This window comes from Choristoneura fumiferana, chromosome 23, assembly GCF_025370935.1.
Source record: "Choristoneura fumiferana chromosome 23, NRCan_CFum_1, whole genome shotgun sequence".
Lineage (NCBI taxonomy): Eukaryota > Metazoa > Arthropoda > Insecta > Lepidoptera > Tortricidae > Choristoneura > Choristoneura fumiferana.
The window spans coordinates 11,324,768-11,345,082 of NC_133494.1; the positions used below are offsets into that span (position 1 = coordinate 11,324,768).

The 20,315-nt window shown below is 38.3% G+C and overlaps 1 protein-coding gene across 7 annotated transcripts in view; it reads left to right on the forward strand.

Annotated features, from left to right (window-relative positions):
- The window catches only part of gus (splA/ryanodine receptor domain and SOCS box containing gustavus), a 59,170-nt gene that overhangs the window by 26,892 nt on the left and 11,963 nt on the right, over nt 1–20,315 (forward strand). Inside the window, exon 1 of one of the 7 annotated variants that reach the window (XM_074105923.1) lies at nt 11,413–11,646. The exons of the other annotated variants lie outside the window; for them this stretch is intronic. Coding sequence (XP_073962024.1) covers nt 11,600–11,646 — 47 coding nt within the window. The 5' untranslated portion in view covers nt 11,413–11,599. Of the gene's footprint in view, nt 1–11,412; nt 11,647–20,315 lie in introns of those variants that run through there. 7 annotated transcript variants of the gene reach the window in all.

A 20,315-nucleotide genomic window follows, 5' to 3' on the forward strand; every position in this document is an offset into this window, starting at 1 on the left:
CGGTACCAACAATGTGGAACGTTTACACATTATCAAGTAACTTGCTAAGCATTATCAACCAGCAAGGATCATGGCTTTAGTCGCAAGTGCCTAAATAGATATTTGTCTTTTAGTTTTCGTGACCCCTACTAAAAGACGCGACATGTTTGCTATCTCGTTTTCTATCGAAGACTATCTTTTGTGTTGTTTTGTGTTGAAATAACCTTGAACATATTCAGTGAGCGCGCATTTTCAATTCTCCATGTGGTATTGACATTTTGGCAAATAGGTAGCGGTAGGTACGTGCTTAATCCTATCTCGCCTCTCAGTTGTATGTCCTTGCGATTATGTGAAACAATCTTAGTTTACAATTCTTTATGTGCAATCCTCACGTACCTATGAATGAGATGTAACATGTTTTATGTTATTTTATGTATCTTTTAAAATCATTAAAATGTTGTCGTCGTGTTGCACACGTGTGAAGGTTCAAATTTGCATTTCAATAAAGTGAGTGTCTGGTCCAATGACGTTGAACATTTTTATAAGCAGTCGCCTACTAAAAGTGGTAAGCCTTGGTAGTTTCGCGTAGGGCACAGACATGCTTACTTATACGTCGGTAATCGTTATTTAGCAACAGTCGATCGTTGGATCGCGCAAATGTTTATCTTAGCGACAATTTGCTGGACGATTTGTATACACTTCTCATCGATCAGAACAATTTACATCATAGTGACGTTATGTAGGCTAATTCACCATTTTTTGTTGGTACAGAAAAAGTCTGCTAGTAGTGTCGTGTTCAGTATTGAGGTACGTCGATGTCATAATAAACGAGTAACCTCTTTACAACGTAAGATGTTTCAGGTAATGAGGGCACGTACTACGCTTTGACAAGGAACAAATACCGGGGGGCGTTGACGGCATCCGAAAGATTTCGTTCTCCTACGTGTTTTATTCGAACGATCTTATTCTTATTTGTCACCTTTGACAGACAGCAGTTACAACCAATGCTAGTCAAAGCACACAAACAAAAAAATGTATGAAAGAAAGAACAATATAATAAATAATAACCGTTCACGAACAGTACAAGTGGTTAAGTAATAATTAATTTGTGCACGATGTACGCAAGACTTATGCTCGTGGAGACCCAAGTTTACTGACTCGGGATTAACGTCGCTCCGGACTCTAAAATTATGCTTGCTCAATCTTGCATGTTTTTAAATTTGTTAATTGACAAGTTAGTTAAGATAAGCTGGTAGGTACTCGCATATAAGTTTTATATTATAAATAACTTAAACACCTAAACAGGTATGACGATAATGTTAAACGTGAACTTTTTGACACACTGATTAAATAAAACGTTACACAACGTGAACTTTGTTGTTAGCATAATAATCCAGCAAAACCTGGCAACACAAAGCCACCAAACAGCATACGTATATTTTGTGATCGTGCTGCATCATAACATATAGGTATATTTCAAATAACTTTGATCCCAGCTTGTTCATAAGTAAAATAAAAAAGAATGGTGTTTTTCGACTAACGGCGTAATTAGGATGAAATATTAGATATGTAATTTTATTATTTTAGAAGTGAAGATACTATATATCTAGGTCCTTTTTTGTCGAAAACGAGAAAATGAAAACTATGTTGGGTAAAGAAATTAAATTTTACTTCTAATGTAGGTCACTATCACTAGCCTGGCTCTTTTTCAATGGGTTCTGTTCTGCATCAAATTATAAGCGTTTTATTGTAAAGTATGTAATATATATCATGGTGTGTGTGTGTGTGTGTGTGTGTGTGTGTGTGTATTTGAACTACAAAAACATCACGCCTGTATTCCCAAATAGGGTAGGCAGAGCATACGAAACATTACCGCTTCGGAGCCACTTTTAGCAATTTTAGGTTTTAAGTTTGACAAAAACGGTACAACAGTGACAGGTTGCTAGCCTACGGTATACCTTAACCTATATCCTCAGTCGCCTCTTACGACATCCACGGAAGTAATAAAGTGGTGTAATTCTAACCCGACACCACACGGGTATACTTGAACTCGGGTGTATTTGAACTATTTTGATCGAAATACTAACTGATGATTTTGATTTTACTGGTCTTTATTGAGGCACGCACGCAAAGTAACTCAAAGTTAAGCGTGTTTAATACGCCATATTACTAATATTAATGTCTCACTCTAAGCCATAGACACGGCATGCGGCACGCTAAACCAACAACGATTTTACAGGCTTTTACGTTATGTTGCGTTGTATTTTATTTACAGATTTTTATTAATGGGTTACTGTAAAATCACATTCACATTTCATTGCGGTTTCACAGACATCAAAGGAGCTGTGAGCCGAAAATTTATGTACCTTTTTATCTAGGTACCAGCACAGTAGCGAGCTTTCATTTTGCTGAAAAGCGCAATTTTCCCATTCAGTATGGCCGCCTAGTGAAATGGTTATCGTTCATTCGCTGCGGCGGCGCCCATTTTCTAATGGCGGATTCGCGTGTAGCTAGCTTTTTATTAAATGTCTAGCCTAACTTACTACGAATTTTCTGTGATTAGTACTGCTTCAGTCAATAAACATACGATTAATAATTTATGTTAATTAACCAATTTCAATATCTTGTTACAGGTACGCAACGAAACATGTGTTTGGTGTCTAAGGAACCAGTACAATATAAAGGAATCAAGAATATATGTGTTAGAAAATATTAGAGTAGAGGCACTTAGCTTTACCACTCGCTCAAAAAAAGGTAGGTATTTTTTTTTCGGCTCTTCAATTTCTATTAGATATTCAGAAAAGACAAAAAAAAGCAATCAGTGAGATGTATTTAAATTCTATCTCAACTCGGCAGCAGCTTGCCTCATCAAGCCCGTGATATGTTCAATCAGTTAGTTGATAGCACTGGCTAATGCAGGCGCATTAATTTTTGAATGCTTGGGCAATATCCATAAACATCGTATTCGCGATAGGCTATCGATTCAGGCCGAGTTATCGACGTATGAAAGTATCGGTTCACGTTTCACGGGCAGCGTCGGATCTCCGAAATGTTGCTTATTATCTCAATTATCTGTTTTGAACCGCGTCATTGCTCGCAATTGCGTTCACTCGGATTATTCATCATGATTTAATCATCTATAAGGAAACCTGTTATAAAATTATCCGTGTTGATATTTTTTATCGATGTACCTATGCATTCTCTGCTATCGACGAGATTCGATACAAGTTGTAATCCAACTCGCGTACACGATCAGGACAATCGGCTTAACCAACACTTATGTGTACACTATCCGTACAGTCATCATTTTACAATTGTCAAGCATCATCCACACAAATGCCTCTCACATACATATGTCTCTTACTTTGAAGTCTGAACTTTAAACATTATGCATACGAGGGCTGTTTGAAAAGTACCCGGTTATGGAAAGAAAACACATTTTTCTTTGTATGTATGCATTTGTTTTTCTACGTAGTTACCTTTTAACTCTATACATTTGTTCCACCTATACTCAAGCTTCATTAAACCATCCAAAAAGTATAATTTTGGAAAGTCATTAAAATAGGCCTCTGTGGCGGCAGTGACTTCGTCATTTGATCCAAATCGCTTACCACCGAGCCATTTTTTTAGGTTGGGAAACAAAAAGAAATCGCATGGGGCCAAATCTGGAGAATACGGGGGGTGAGGCAATAGTTCGTAGCGTAACTGTGCTAATTTAGCCGTCACAACTCTGGACGAATGAGCCGGGGCGTTGTCGTGATGAAACAGTACTTTTTTCTTTTTTAAATGGGGTCGTTTGTCCTTCAACACGGCGTCAAATTCAGCCAATAAATTGGCATAGTACTGCCCTGTTATCGTTTTCCCCTTTTCTAAGTAGTCAATATGTATAATACCCTGCGAATCCCAAAAAACAGTCGCCATGACCTTACCAGCCGATGGGACGGTTTTTGCTTTCTTTGGAGCAGGTTCACCCGGTAAAATCCACTGCTTTGACTGCTCTTTCATTTCCGGGGTGTAGTGGTGAACCTACGTTTCGTCCACGGTCACGAAACGACGCAGAAACTCCTTCGGGTTACGTTTGAACACGACCAAACACTGCTCCGAAGTAGTCAGTCGGTTCCGTTTTTGCTCCTCCGTGAGTAAACGCGGCACCCACCTCGCCGATACTTTCTTCATACCCAATTTTTCTTCTAATATGTGTTGTACCCTCTCGATTGAAATGTTTACAGCATCAACAATTTCTCGAAGTTTAATTCGACGGTCGGCTAAAACAATATTTTCAATTTTCTTAACCATATCGTCTGTAGTCACCTCAATTGGCCGGCCTGGGCGATCCTCATCAAAGACGGTTGTTCTCCCCCGCTTAAACTCGTTATATAAATATCTGACGGTTGTCATAGAAGGAGCACATTCATGGTAAACCGCTTGCATTCTTACTTCTATTTCATCACATGTTTTTCCTTCCAAAAACAAGAATTTAATTACAGACCGATACTGTTCTTTCTCCATTTTAACAATTTTAAGTTCACGCTTTCACTAAATTGCTGTCTAATGAGAAAAAAAAAACAAAAGAATGACATTTTTTTTTAAAATTTTCCCACCTTTGAAAAATGGCTTAAAAAGGTGGTATACTTATTTTCGGCCAGTGATATTAATATATTTAGAAAACGGATATTTATCAAACAGCCCTCGTACAGTCACCAGCACCAATATATGACACAACAAGCGTGCATAAATATCTGACACGACTCTATTTCTAGGGCCGGAAGGACGTGTCAGATATTTTTGCACGCTCCGCTGTGGCGGATATAATGCTGGTGACTGTACATATTCCTGAGCGCTAAGTTACTCCATCATGTCCAAGAACGTAGTATTCTTTCAATATACGGGCCCCAATGCAAAAGAGTTCGTCTAGTCATACATTATCTAAATAAAATATCAATTTGTTGTTTTTCAGAAGTCCATTAGCTATAAACAATTTATATTGTACAATACTACATCAAAACGACGTTAATTTGGCAGTGGGCACTAATAAAATAATCACTATTTTAAAATTATAGATATTCTGGATATATTACTTTACGAATGCTCACGCAAAACAGTTCGTCTAGTTCTTATTTGATGCAAAATAGTTCGTCTACGGCTAGCGTTAACTATTTGTTAAGTTTTTATATAGCAAAATAAATATGGTTCAAATTAAAAATCTTTATTATTTGACAGTAAAGATGTAACAGGGTATAAAAAAGACATGTTCCAAGTAATAATTGGTTAGTTTCATTAATTATTTTGATCAATATGGGTCGTGGAAAACCCATTGCTAAAGAAATGCGAAAACTTAAAATTTCTATTAGTAATAGTGGAAAATTTATTTACCTAATCACCAAAGACTTACACCTGAATATATGTCTACTATCCAGTCAATCATCCAGATTATAGAAAGAACGGCACAGCGTCTTTATTGAAGAGACCGGGCCGCCCTCGTAATAAGAGTGCAGCTAAAAATAGGGTCTTGAAGAAAATTATCAAGAAAAACCGTCGTGCCCAGGCAGCAAAACTTACAGTGAAATGGCGTGATATGATTAAGAAAGATGTATCGGTCGATACCCGCCAAAGAGTTCTGAATAGAATGGGTTATGATTTTTATACAACTAAAGAAAAACCATTACTCACAGCACGACAGAATAAAAAATTGAAATTCGCTCTCGATCACTTAAACTGGACTGCTGATCAGTGGCGGCAAATAATAATTATGGTGTGGCGAATCCAAATTTGATATAATTATCGGTCATGAACGGAAAAAAACATTCGAAGTAAAGACGAAGTATTTCATACAGCTTGAATTAAGACAAAGGTGAAGTTTCCTGGCTCGGTAATGATTTGGGATTGCATGTTAGCACAAGGTGTGGGTCGCCTGCATTTTGTAGGAGGGACTGTTAATGAGATGAAATACCAAAACATTTTGGAAACGAGTCTACTGCCATCCATTTCGAATTTAAAACATCAAAATGCCTTCACTTTTCAACAAGATGGTGCTTCCTGTCTCACAGCAAAGACGACGATGACCTGGCTTGGCTCTAAAAAAAATCCCTCCGATGGAGTAGCGACGACCATTCGACGGAACAGTTCAAATTTGTCTCCCTATGGAAACCCTGTGGTGGAAAATTAATAAAAAGTGACGCAAGTTTCTATCAAGATCAAAAGCAGAAGAAGAAGATGAAGATGAAGATTTAAAAGAGAACATTTTGCCAGTTTGGGTTCAACAACTCCACAAGAATGTGAACAATTGATAGCTACTATGCCGCTGAGAATTAAGGCAGTTTTGGTAGTAAAGAAGATTCAACTAAGTGGTAGACGAACTATTTTGCGGGACTTACTACGATAGCCGAACTTTTATGCGTGGACATTGGTGGAAGAATTATTTTTATAATGATGAAATAAGTTTTTTTTTTATTTAATACTGTATTGGAAATAAAGATTGTGAAGTAATAATGTACCTAGTCTTTTTTATTAGACTCTTGAACTAGTATTACTAATCTATATTTTTCAATTTTAAACAAACGTTACTTTCAGTTTAACTAGTAGACGAACTCTTTTGCATTGGGGCTCGTAGATAAAAAGACGGGAATCAGTTGTTACATCGATTCAATATTTTGAAGCGACGGGTTAATGTAATGTTTATTTCAACGTTTTATTTTAACAAGTTTAGTCCCGCGGCTTAACCGGCTTAAAAACCATAATCCAATTTTAAATTCAAAGGTAGCAGTTAGTAAATAATAAAAAGCCTAGTCAAATCAAATGAAATAAAAACTAAAAATCCACAGCTTAACAGAAAACTACCCCATACGCGAGTACAAGTACGCCATCAAATATTTCAGAGTGGCCAAGGTGGTCAAAAATATCAGCTCATGCGCTCTATTATTAAGGCATTAGAGTTCATGTTTCGATATTTTTGATCACCTTGGCCGCTACGAAATATCTGACGGTGACTGTACAGTAGTCATGGATTAAATAGGAATCAAATATCTTACTACTCTTGCAGTGCAGCTGTATAAAAACATAAATTTAACAGTCTCGACCAAGACACCTTTTACATATGAAAAACATTGATGCCAAATCATGCCAAAGCAACTTTATAAAATTGTTACATAAATAAACTGCGATATGAATGTTAAGGCAGATACCTACTTAAATTAATTAATTAGCTGGTTTTATTGACGTAGGTACTTGGGTGGGTTTAGAATGTTGTTGATCTTTTAACTTATTTCAAGATAGTTTTGATATAAGTACAACCGCCAATATTTTCTTAGATCTAGCTTATGTTTACACTAGTTTAGGGTCACACTTTTAATCTTCTACCCTATTTATCCAATGGTACTTATTAAGAATTCACAACAGGAAACATACTACTGGTCAAAATATTTATATTATATTATATGCGATATGCGTTCTATTTGGTCCCGAACTGGGTGTCTGTGGGGCTGCGCAACAATTTCGCCATGACTACATTTTGGATAATGATGATACTTTTGTTTATTTTCGCTTAAAAATATTTCTGTAATATAATTATCATTGTATTAAGATCAGGTAGTATTTTGTTTTCACTGTTTTACATTTGTCGTAGGTAAACAATTTACTTAGGAGGAATCTATGAATTTAACCGTGTTACCAAATTAACTTAGGAAACTGAACATGTGTTTAAAACATATCATCACTTGATAGGAAATTGTCGTTTATGACATTTCTAAAGCGTGTTTTTGTGTAGTTTTTAGTTTTATTTAACAAGTAGTGACAATAAAAGTCGTTCCTACAACGTCTTTCCAACACTTTAATGGACAGCTCGGGGGAGATTTCCTCATTTAAAAATTTAAGTCATTGCCTTTTGCGCTCCGTTCAAACTTGGTGCACAATAAACTAAATTACCCGGAGAACAACGCGGAGCGAGACAAGTGATATTTTGGCAGCTAGGAAAAACGAGAGGGTCATTCGGGTTCCGATGAGAATAATCTTCCCGCTCTGTTGTGTGCAAGTCGAAAACTCCATAGCACTCAGGATGCTCCTATTAAACGCGAATTACATCGTCACGCGTGTGTAAAACAGCAGCAATAAACATGAATGTCTAAACGAATAACCATTTGGTAATAGCATGCCGGCACCGCAATACAATATCTTGTTTTATTTTGTCTACGCCGACTTGGATATGTTTGTATGTAACTAACCAAGAAGGGTAAATAAATATGGCAAAGCAATGGCGAGCCTCCTGTAGGTTGGGCAAAACTGTTGGGTGTGTTGATGTGTCTTAGCGACAAAATATTTACAGGTAGGTATGTATCGATATAAATGCAAGCTTAGAAATGCTTAGAAAATAAAAGCATAGAAACTACTACCATTCAATCTTAATTATAAAGTGGAATAAAATAGTAAAATATGTGCATATTCAAATCGCTCTGAAGCGTTAAGGTCGCCTATTGCTTACCTTGTTTTTTTCTCTATGTACCTAATTTCTATCTGGCGTACAATAAAACAGTCATTGGGTACTAATGAAATAAAGCTTACCTTTATTTTTTTGCTATGTTTTTTTTTATAATCCTTAAAAATAAAACTTAATAAATATAACTAGACATTATTATGAGTTTTATAGAAATAGTAATTAATTCATGAAAAAGAAAAGCTTATACTTAAGTGAATATTTATTTTCAATGTTGCTGTATAATTTCGTTGCAATTGAAGTAATAACAGAGTGTACTTATTCATAAAATCCATTTATTCGCCTTCAGCTCTGGTGGATATAGAAGCACGGGTAAAATAAAAAATACATATTATGTATTTTATTTTTTAAATCTACTATTGCCAGCAATATTTTTAAAACTTAGCTCAAATGCCAACTACCAACTCCGGACTCCAGCCACTGCGGTGTGGAAGATAAGGGGAAACCACTACACTGCACTATTTTTCCCAAGCAAGTATATACACAAGTATGCGTGTTCTCCTCAAAAAAGAATTCCTTTGTTGCATCGCCTCGTTTTGAGGGGACTTCTCTTGGGGTCAAGCTGAGAGTCGACATTTCGAGCGATGTACAGTTTCATGGTCATATGGACGGCAAAGCTAAACTAGCTTCAAAGAAACCCTGAAACCTGAACTGAATAGAGCGGCGCATACTTCACGCCAGCCCGTCGCCTATAGCTTTTTAAAGCACAGGTTAGGCCGCTTATGGAGTACTGTTCCCATCTCTGGGCTGGAGCACCCCAGTATCAGCTTTCCATTTGACCGCATCCAACGAGGGCTGCTAGATTTATCGGCAAGCGGGAACTCTCTGACCGGCTTGTTCCTCTGGCAATGCGGAGGGATGTTGCATCTCTCTGCATCTTGTTCAGCATATATCATGGACAATGTTCAGTTGAATTATTCGGATTGTTGCCTGCAGCTATATAGGTTTCACTACCGTACTTCGCGAAGGCGTCAGTCATTTCATCCTCACCACCTTGATGATTGACAATCTAGTACCGTCCGCTTTAAGCGAAACTTTTTTCCACGCACGTCCAAAGTATGAAACCAGCTTCCTGGGACAGTGTTTCCGGAGCGGTACAATTTAGGGATGTTTAAAAAACGAGCCTATCACTCTCTCAAAGGGCCGGCAACGCATCTGTGATACCCCTCGTATTGACAGGTGTCCATGGACGGCGGTGACTGCTTCCCATCAGGTGACCCGCATGCTCGTTTGTCCCCTCTTATATAAAAAAAAGTCGTCATGAAGGGTAACTACCGATCCTCAACCGATGAACACAATACTCATGAGTTCAGTGATTAAAAGAGATTCTCATAGCGTTTGCACTACGCATGCGCAACCGTGATATACTTGTTCGGGAGTGACTCACGAGTAGTGAAAGGTCATTGTACAATAGTGTTTGTACTTCTCCACGAACACTAAGAAATTAAACTTAATATTTCTACGATATTGTAAAATCTAAATTTATTATTGACGTGTGTGGGTGGAGGATATTGTGCAGATATATTGTGGAGGTATATTGTGCAGACGGAGATGCGCGCGGGTGAGGCTAATGTATTGTCATTCATTATCATTAACACTGCAAGATAAGACAAAGACACGGGGTACAAATCAATCTGTTACATCGTTATTTAATGTACAACTGTACATTGACACTCAAACTCATATGACCCATATTATTTAGTGAGCTAATAGGTATTACAAATATCGCAATTCGAAGCTTGTGGAGTAACTTGTACTTTCGTGAAATGCATCCCAATCAGAGTGCCCGTTACCTAAGAAAGTTACATGTGTTTTAGATAAGGCCCGCTTCACATGTACACGGTCACGGCACGGTCGCCGTGCCGCGCGGGTCTAATAATTTATTTCAAGAATTCGCAGATGCATGTTATTCTATTTAATTGTTGGCAACCGTTGGGGAACAACTGCAGCAAAGGGCCGTTTGGCCACAAAATCGGCTCCGTAATTGTAGGAACACGAGCATTGGTGAAAGTCGACCGAGCCTTCAGAAATGATTCATGTTTAAACAAACAATATTCACATGTAAATTAGGACGTACACCTACATGACTAAAGTTTCTCTTCAGTTTTGAAATGCCTGCAATTCCAATTACCAACAGTAAACATTTGCTAATTGATATCCGAGGATGAATATAGCACATTAGTTGTTAATAAATAAAATAAAATAAATATAAATATCACGGGACAATTCACACCAATTGACCTAGTCCCAAAGTAAGCTTAGCAAAGCTTGTGTTATGGGTACTAAGCAACGGATAAATATAATCATATAGATAAATACATACTTAAATACATATTAAACTCCCAAAACCCGAGAAAAAGTGCTGCTTGAAAATTTGCATTCATTACAAAGACACACCAGATCAGGCATGCCCGGATATTATCGTGGATAGTCTTTAAATCGAACTACCACTCTACCTGGATCAAACTGAAACAATCTGCTGAAGTTTGTGTTGTGGTATTTATCATTTTAATTAAAATAAATGTTTACCTTCTGCAAAATCGTTATCAGTAGTTAAACACGTGTCAACAAAGAGAATAATTGAATATGTTGCTCGTATTAAGTATGTAGAGCGCTTTTGCTTTTTTGAGTACATATCTAAAACATTTACGTAGAATATTTTCTATCCAACAATATTTGACTTACACAAATGTCAAGTTGATGCTCTTAATATGCCTTATCTAAAAATCAAATGTAGCCATGTTTAAACACCACCATTAAACCGGCTGCTGTCCGCGGTGTTGTTTTGTGGTAGAGCAACGAGTACGTTTTGACGGGGATCAAGCCTGTCGGTGGAGCGAGCCGGGTGTCTTATAGGGCTTTTGCGGCATAGCAGAGTCGCTGCGATCACTCCCCCTCCTTGTAGCCGCGGCGCGGACCTGCCTGCGCGTGCGCCGCGATGCGCACCTCCGCTTCACCGCGCCGCGGAAACGGCAGGTAGCTTGCGCTCCGCCGGCCGATCGTGGCTCAGTGCGCGCGTTCTCTCGCCGCCAGTGGTAGTGTCCGTGGTGCCTCGACGTACGTGCGCGATCGTGAGCATGGTGTCAATGCTTCGCTGGTGAAGTGGTTTTCAAAGTGCACTAACTAACAGACGACATGTCCTGTGATAGGAGAAAAAAGGGTGCACGTTACCTCGACCTGCGGTGAGTTCTCATCACCGCCCCGTGCTTCCTGTCACTGCGCGCGACCCACGAACGACCACCGATCCTTTGTTGAATCCTTCGAGTGAAGTGATGTATGTCTGTCTCTTTTCTTCGCGCTCTACCTGCCGTGCCGATACGACAGATGCTGTATTGTGTAGTGCCTTTAGTGATTACGACGAAGATACATTCTACCATAATTATTATTGCTGTGCCATTATAAGTAGTCACAAAGTGAGAATTTAATAGACCTATTAAAGCGATAAGAATAAGGATTGTATCTACTGAAGGCTTTAGGTACCTACACCATTCTGCAATGAGTTGTTGGTCTGTTACGTTAACATTTCAAGTACAAAGTCATTAGTGTAGTGACCTTGACAGACTAAAGTTACAAAACCAGTGAGCCGTACACGTAACTAGCTATATGACCGTCAGGTCACGATTTTCTCTTAAAGCTCATACAAGAAACTATTAAACTTATAAAATAATCAACCAATCTAGTACATATCAGGACTTTGATTACCTTACATTTTACACCTGAGTGGATGAAAATTAATCCGACTGTATTTATAATCCACGACGATGAATTGTCACGCGTTCTTTCTGAAGGAATGCACGCGGTAGGGCAAGAGTGGCACGGCTCAGGCGCAAATGTGGGGCGCAGGCTCCCCGCCTCACCTCCCGGCCTTGAAAGGCTCTTGACCAGACCAACGCCGCCGATGTCGTATTTATTGCAACCTCCACGATCCGTACCGGCGAGGTTATTGACGCTTCGCAGCTCACCCTCAGACCTCACTCGACATTCATATCCTTTTGTATGGGAACGTAGCCACCAAGGGCGCCTCTACTCCACCTCGCTAACGCTAATGCTCGCCTTCTCCTTGGAGCGATTGTTCTCACGCCGATCTTTATAATGAATAGCTACAATAGCTACTTATTACGTCATTGCTAAATGAATTTCCGCCTTTAAATTTCGTTAACGATGTGAGTCACGCAACTTACACGCTTTATAATAGATCTACGTTAAAAGCATGATGTGTATGAAAACAAAACCAACGCTAAGAGCATTGTCCTCTCTCTGGTCAAAACATGTATAGGTATGTATAGGATACGTTGCTATGTACTTGAGAAACAACACATTACATAGAGCAACCGAGTTGATTGTCACTGTAGCGAGAAACATCTATAAATAAATGCACGCGTCAAGCGAGCATGGGCAGGATCGACGCCCAGCCAATCCTAGGTGAAGGTCGACTATCTGTAGTTCTTCGCCCCCAGCAGACAAGCTCTCATTCACGAACTAAATTCATTATACTCAGCTTATTATTTTGACACTCATTTGTTTAACTTGCGTGTGCGTTTGTAAATTTTCTATTAATGTTAATCATCAAACATTTTCGTTATTGGATCATTACGAAGCCGTCTTATTATTGTGTCAATAACAATTCATTAACTACATTTGTTTACTATATAATGATTGTTATTATTTTCATAATATCAGTTTGTTAGTTACCTGCCGCGATTGTTATGCACGTAAAAAGTTGAATCAGCTGTCCGCGTAACATATGGCGCCGCGGCTACACTTCATGCTGCGAATGAGGTCGGCATATGTTACAGCTACAGCTTTCACTCCCTACAATACAATCCATACGCAATTCTACGTATATAAATTACGCTTCCACTAAGAGAAAAGGTGACAAACAAAATTTATTACTGTGATTAGTTCTACGTTCTACCCAGCCAAGCATGAATAGATTAGCAAAAAAAACTATTTAAATAAAAAGCGTCACGAAAAGTCACATGCATACAAGCATGCCATTTGCTTTACGAAGTTAAACTTTTCTATTTTAACGGACGATTACGATTTTAGAATGTTGACCTTTACTTATTTCTGGAATTTTGGTTCAATCGTTTTCAAAACACGAGTTATACCAGAAAACACATTTTTAAAACAAACCAAAGCTTACGTACAGATGGCCCTGTTAAAAGTTGGGGTACTTTTTGCCCACAGCAGCTGGTAACCCCACGAGTGACTCACGTCCTGTCTGTCTGTGCCCCACTGTAGTACGGGGTGCGTGTCAATGACCCCACACGCAGCCCCGTGCCTAACATATACACCACATACAAATTATCCAATGCCCTTTATGTTCTATTATTTATAGCGAAATCATTTAATTCAACCCTGCTTTATAATTTTGCACGCTCCCGAATCAGCCGTTATGTTCTGGAGTATTTGTTACAGAATCACCTAAAGAGTTAATTCCTGTGCTAATAATGCATATTAATATGAAAGCTACATAAATTATCTTAGTTTGCACTTTTTGTTCTAAATTAGCTAAACCCATTCAACGCAAAAAATTGGTCACTATTAGTAATTTTAAATTTTAACTAAGTAAATATGTATTTAATTCATTTGCAACAAGCGCTCCCCGCAGGCGGGAAGGCTACTTATTCTTATCTCTAACACAATACCTTCATTTTGACTTTTAAACAGAATCTATAAATTTATTATTTTATTTCATTTATTGTACACTTTTCCTACACAAACTTATTTGTTCACATTAGGTGCAAAGATATGAAGGTATTTGACTGAAAATCAGCGCTGTAGTAGGCACATATATTTACTGCAGCATAATGCTGCCAAGTTTTTTTTTTCGACATCATCAAAATGTTTTTCTTTTCTGTAAATTGTGTATTATTTTAAGTTGGATGTCGAAATAAAGTTATGTCTATGTCAAAACCTACCTGATGTCAAATCAAAAGCAAATTATTAGAGCTTCCAGTGCCGTCTGACCCGAACCTAAATGTATTTTATTTGCACCAGAAAAATAACTTGTGTCATAGTCATAGTTTGACGCGTATTATGATCGTGAAAGCGTTTTGTAAATGTTAAAGGCTTGGCGAAAAAGCTTTTACAATTCTTTTGAAACTAGTTTATCTCTTCGGAAACACCACGGAAGACTTAGTTGAATCAGTCACATTCGTCACGTCCCGCCCGCCGATGCGATTTGCCTAGCAAGTATCACTATTTTCTGTACATCCTATCTACTCAATGTACTGTGTTCACGATTTCCTAATCCGGTGCGTTAACTAACAAAATACCTCGTATGTTCATAAGTTGTGAGACGAGTAAAAACATCTCTTTCTAGAACACTATTTAATGTATTTAATCAAAATTCAGACAGTACCTCGTGTGTTCATAAGTTTTGAGACGATTTTTTATAGGCCAATAAAAAAAAATTGCAATGGCAGCCTGATAAAAACCTAAAATTTTATGTTTAGAACGTTATCGATTAGATAAATGGCGGGAACAAAAGGTTTGCGCTCAACAGTGATTTATCTACATAAAGCTAGAAAAAAACCTATGGAGATTTTGAGGTACATAAAATGTCTTGGAGCCAGCCGCAATTCTGCTTACTACACATTTAAACGGTACAGAGAGACATGTTCTCCTGATGGCCGTTCGAGAAGTGGCCTTCGTCGCTCGTCTAGGACAGCAGCTAACATCAAGTTAATCAGGGAACGGTTTCGCCGAAATCCCTGTTAGACTCAAAAGAAGATGGCTCTACACACCAATATTTCCAGAATATCGGTGAACCGGATATTGATATATGATCTAAAGGCAAGAACCTAAATCCCACTGCTTAAACGATCGTTTAAAAAAATTAAGGCTCACTTTGATGTCGATAGTTGTTAAGCAGACACGGTCCCAAAAAGATTATGCTTACGGCCCAAAAAATCACTGTCGAAGAAAAATTTAATCGACAAAACAATAAAGTTCTTACAGAAATGCTCAAAAGTGGTCTCATCTTCTGTGCGAACTCATCACCCAGCTAGTGTGTGGTGTGGTAGGGTGTTTCGTTCGAAGGTGCAACGGAGTTGCATGTTGCATGCAATGGAGGCACAAGATTACTAGGCTGACATTTTGGAAGGTGTTGAGAAACCACTATCAAACACCCTTTAAAAATGTAATTACTGGACTTTCCAACAAGATTCCGCTCCGTCAAAGGGCGAAGTCAACACATAAGCGGCTAAAGGACAATTTACTAGCAGGTTTCATCAGTACGGAAGAATGGCCATCATCAAGTTCACTTGAACCTTCAGTACAATTAGCTGAAAATTTGGCAAAATTAAAAGAAGACTTATCTATCAGGATATGTAGGTTATAGAGCAAAGTTAAATTTTATCCACTCTCCCCCGCCTCCCGCGCCCTCGAATATGTCCCGGAGCGCGGTATTTTCCATTTTAAAAGAAAACCGTACACGATACATAAAAAGTGTGTAGGCACGTAATAATCCTTGATAAATTTACCATAAACCTTTCATACATACAAAAGCGATATCACTTATAGTTTCAGCGCAATATGTTACCAAATACTAACTTTTTTTATAATTAATCGATTTTTTCTGCTAAAAGGTTAGTTTTCTCGAAAACTTCACTCTTTACCGCCAATATATATATGACAGAAGTAAAGAATAAAATATTTTCTTTATAAAAAGGTATAATTTATTTCTGAACTCTTACTCTTTTATTTACCGTTGCTATGTTATTTTTTTTTAATTTAATTCATTATGCTATTCAGCGAAATATAAATATTCGTACGGGTTAAACGGTGTTACTTTAAATACCATTAGACTCTCATTTGTTTTCCTGTAATCTATACTATAGGTATAGAACTATTTTCACACGACTCACACGAGGTACGTTAGGTACTTTTTTTTTGTAAGTTAGCCGTCTGATTCTGATTTAATTATTCTTTTGGCGACTTACCACTACATGATTTGTGGTTCGAGGACAGCATTATACTCGTAAGGTCGATGATTTTGTATCTGGTCGCAAGGTCATTTTTGGATAGACTTGCTGTCATCACCACCATCACCACAAAGACATCTGATGATATAAAGTTATAAAATTATGTACAGATGTAGTCTAATATTAAGCAATAAGCATTCTTGTAACATTTTTTTATAGCAACTACACAAAACTTCGTTGGGTAGGTTGGTACTTTTCATCCAGTACAGATGGATTTGATTTGAAGTCGCTGCCGAATTTTTAGTGATCAATTCAGAGTAAAATAGTCTGAATTCTTTGATATAAAGACGTAAGCAGGTAAATCAACGTAGCTATGTTGACAATCTTTTAACAACCACTTATATGTTAGCTTATATGGGCGGTGGTGATCTCTTACCATCAGGAGACCCACTTGCTCGTTTGCCATCCAGTCGAATAAAAAAAAATATATTAGCTTATGATCAGCACAATAAGTACATACATTATTTATTTACAAGATTATTTTCGAAATTCATGAAAATGTGGCAAGGCAAATGAAAAACAACGGTCTACTTTATTACCTGCTAAAGATGAAGGTGTATGATTCTGTTACTGATTCAATATCCACTTGAATTTGTTGGTAGTTCCACTGACGGAGGTGGGTACATCGTCACATATTGCGACGAGCTGACGTCTGAGGTCCGATTGTATGAATAATTCAGTTCGCCGGTTCCCTTCGCCGACGCGCCCCGGCTGGAGTCGGGAAATTCAGAGCCTCGCCGAGATCGGCCCTCTCGCCGCTCACGTTTATGTACCAACTTTAACGGCAAAGTACACAGTCAGTAAATTGTTTTTCTTTGCTTCCTTTTCGCTACTTATACAGTTTTCCTTCATTTGTACAGTCGAGTTCATAAACTTGTGAGCAAAAATTTGATCAAAATATCTGAACACGCTTCTACGCCGTTAAAAATAGAGTCGTGTTCAGATATTTTTGATCAAATTTTTGCTTTTGATGATATTGATTTTAGTTTATGAACTCAACTGTACAGACTAAAACATGATAGCAAGCTTTTTAGGTCAATTTTGTCTCGAGACTTAGGTAGACAACTAGACATTGACGTTTACAAAGTGGTTTGATAGGTATCTTCAGCAAGTAATAAGATAGAAGTCTCGTTGCTTTAATTTAACCAAACTTCCGAACTGAGAAGACCATTAATACCTACCTACTGTTTCTTATTAGTTAAGATTTTTCGACAGTAATGCTATTATCCTTGACAAAACGTTTTTTTTAGATATTTTTATTCCAACAGTCAAAGCATAATTTACCACATTTTTTTAACTGAAACGCTTATCATTTATTCCCTTTGGGTACTTTGGAAAGACGCTGAAATTCACAGTTTGATTCCCGAACATGAATAAGTTTAAACTCGACGTGATGTTATTCATTCCTCATTAGATATACATTAAAGGAAGGTTTTGAAGGCGATATTTCTGTTTCTCATTCGGCTCGGTAAAGGCGGGCTGTTTCGGTGGCGCTAAAGTCATTTAAGAGTCGGAGGGTGCGCTTATCTCCGCGAGGGCGTCGTGCGGCGGGCTTTGTTCCGCGCAGCGCCGCCGACCACTTAGAAGATTGCTCGGCTTTGTCTTCACGAGACACTTCTTTATACTTCGCGCCTTCAATTTGGGTTTTAGATTTAGAAAACTCTAGATTTACCTCGTATGGTACGCCAATTTCTGAAATTGAATTGAACACTTACTACTTTAGTTTAGAACATCGCCCTTGGCGTAAGCATTTGCATATGCGCTTAATGGGAACGTCGGTATACTAGCAAGGTAAAATCTTTTTGCATCTAATCAGGCCGCATAGCGAACGGTGCGCGATGCACAGTTCAGTCGTATGGGTAATTCATTTGACGTTTAAGGCCTACACTTAGCACGAAGGCTGTTTAAATCGTTTTTACCTTCAGCATGTTGTTATAAGCTATTGTACGTCAATGCTGAAGCAACATCCAACAACTTGTCATCAGGTAAGTTTTCCGGCATTCTGTCATCATTGAAGAATACAATTTTCTTTAAATAATACCTACGATATTTAGGGGCTGTTTCACCATCCATTGATTAGCGAAAACCGACGGTTAAATGTGATGCCGTCTCCGTCTATTCGAACAAAACAAATAGAGACGGCATCACACCTAACCGCCAGTTAACACTAATCAATGGATGGTGAAACGGCCCCTAAATTATTAGACTATATTGATGACATGTCGAAAAATTTTCTTTGGTTTATTTACATTTATAATAACCCTTCTGCATAGTTTCAGCAGAAAAATTTTTTTTTCTTCGTTTATTAGGTAGGATTAATTCAAAAAATTGATGTGTACATAATGTACTGACTGACCAAAAATGTAAGCGCAAGTTATTTTTCTTGTCAGAGCTTAAGATGAATAAATGAAATCTGTACCGAAAATGAAAAACTCCAGCCAGGTTACAAGTTTCCCCCATTCTCTAACGTTCTTGAAATTTTACTGACACCGTTTTCAATTCCGAAGGAGAACTTATTTTCGAGGTTGCGTTTTTGTCTAGCGCGCCTGTGCCTGTATAGTCAAATGTATACCTAGACACAAGCAGCGCAGGCGCGGCCGGCAGGCGGGTGGCGGCGAAAGCAGCGCTCCCTTGACACGCTACGCCGCGCGCGCATTGCAGTCAAGGCCCTCCCTCCTCCCGGCGCATGCGTCCGACCCGGCTAAACTGCACTACACAATACAATGTATTAATGAACAAACAATAACGACCCAACCACTCAGCGTAGGCAGATGACGTCCCATTCTATTGGCGTTTAACAAATTGATCTATGTATTGTGACAGCAATTGCTGTGATCTGTTTCGTTTTAAATTGTTTGCACGTCATTTATATGTTTGGTCGTCAAAAAAATTCGTTTAGCACCCTGGTTTAAGTGAGTTGCATGGCTTAAAACATCGACAGCTATTTTTACTTACAAGTCAATGTGAAAATCAGCCTTACCTATTGTTTTTATACTTCGCTAAATCGTCATATCGTAGCACATAACAAATTTCAATTGAACACTATTACTCTCGTAATAAACAAGGAACTAAATCTTAAAATATCATACGGGTGACCATGGCACAATAGCTTCGTTAAAATATGCCCAAGTCAGCGCATCCTTGACACGCGGCGCAGCAACATGCGCGCGCGGTATCCAACTCACGCCCGCGCTGCTTGTTATGTAATCTTCACCAAGTATCATTTGTTCGACGCCTCTTATATCATCTGACCCCTCCACTTAAACGTGCCACTGTCGCTCTCCATCGATAAAACTATCACTTGCATAAGGGAAATATTTACTTACACGTCTAATTTTACACGCTTATTGATCATGGCAATGCAGCGCCGTTTTCTTTAGGTCACGGTAAAGTTGTGTAACAGAATCAATAAATGGTAAACCGATGTTATAGCTACGTGTTCGCCATCGAGTCGGAACTATCTGAACATAAATAGGATTTATCGGCACTATCCATGCCAAATCTGTGTCTCTGATTTCTCGGTGCCAGGGAAACTGCAAGTAGGTTTTTCCTTGACACGGGCCCTGTTGCAACTGAGACAAGGTTACAGCGACACGCCCTAGCAATTATTAATTGTTATTTAAGCTAGTGATAGTGCATCGACGCAATGCCGTGGTCACAAATAGTCACAATGCACACGAAATAATTGCAGTGAATGCGCAACGATTACAACAGAAAAGGAAAGGTCATTTGGTTATCACAAAGGCTTATAAAGAGTGAGTAAGTTTAATAGACACCTCACTTATCTCATAATTTCGATTGGGGATCACACTAAGCCATGAATATTAAATATTGGGGACACGATAAAGTAAACCGTACCC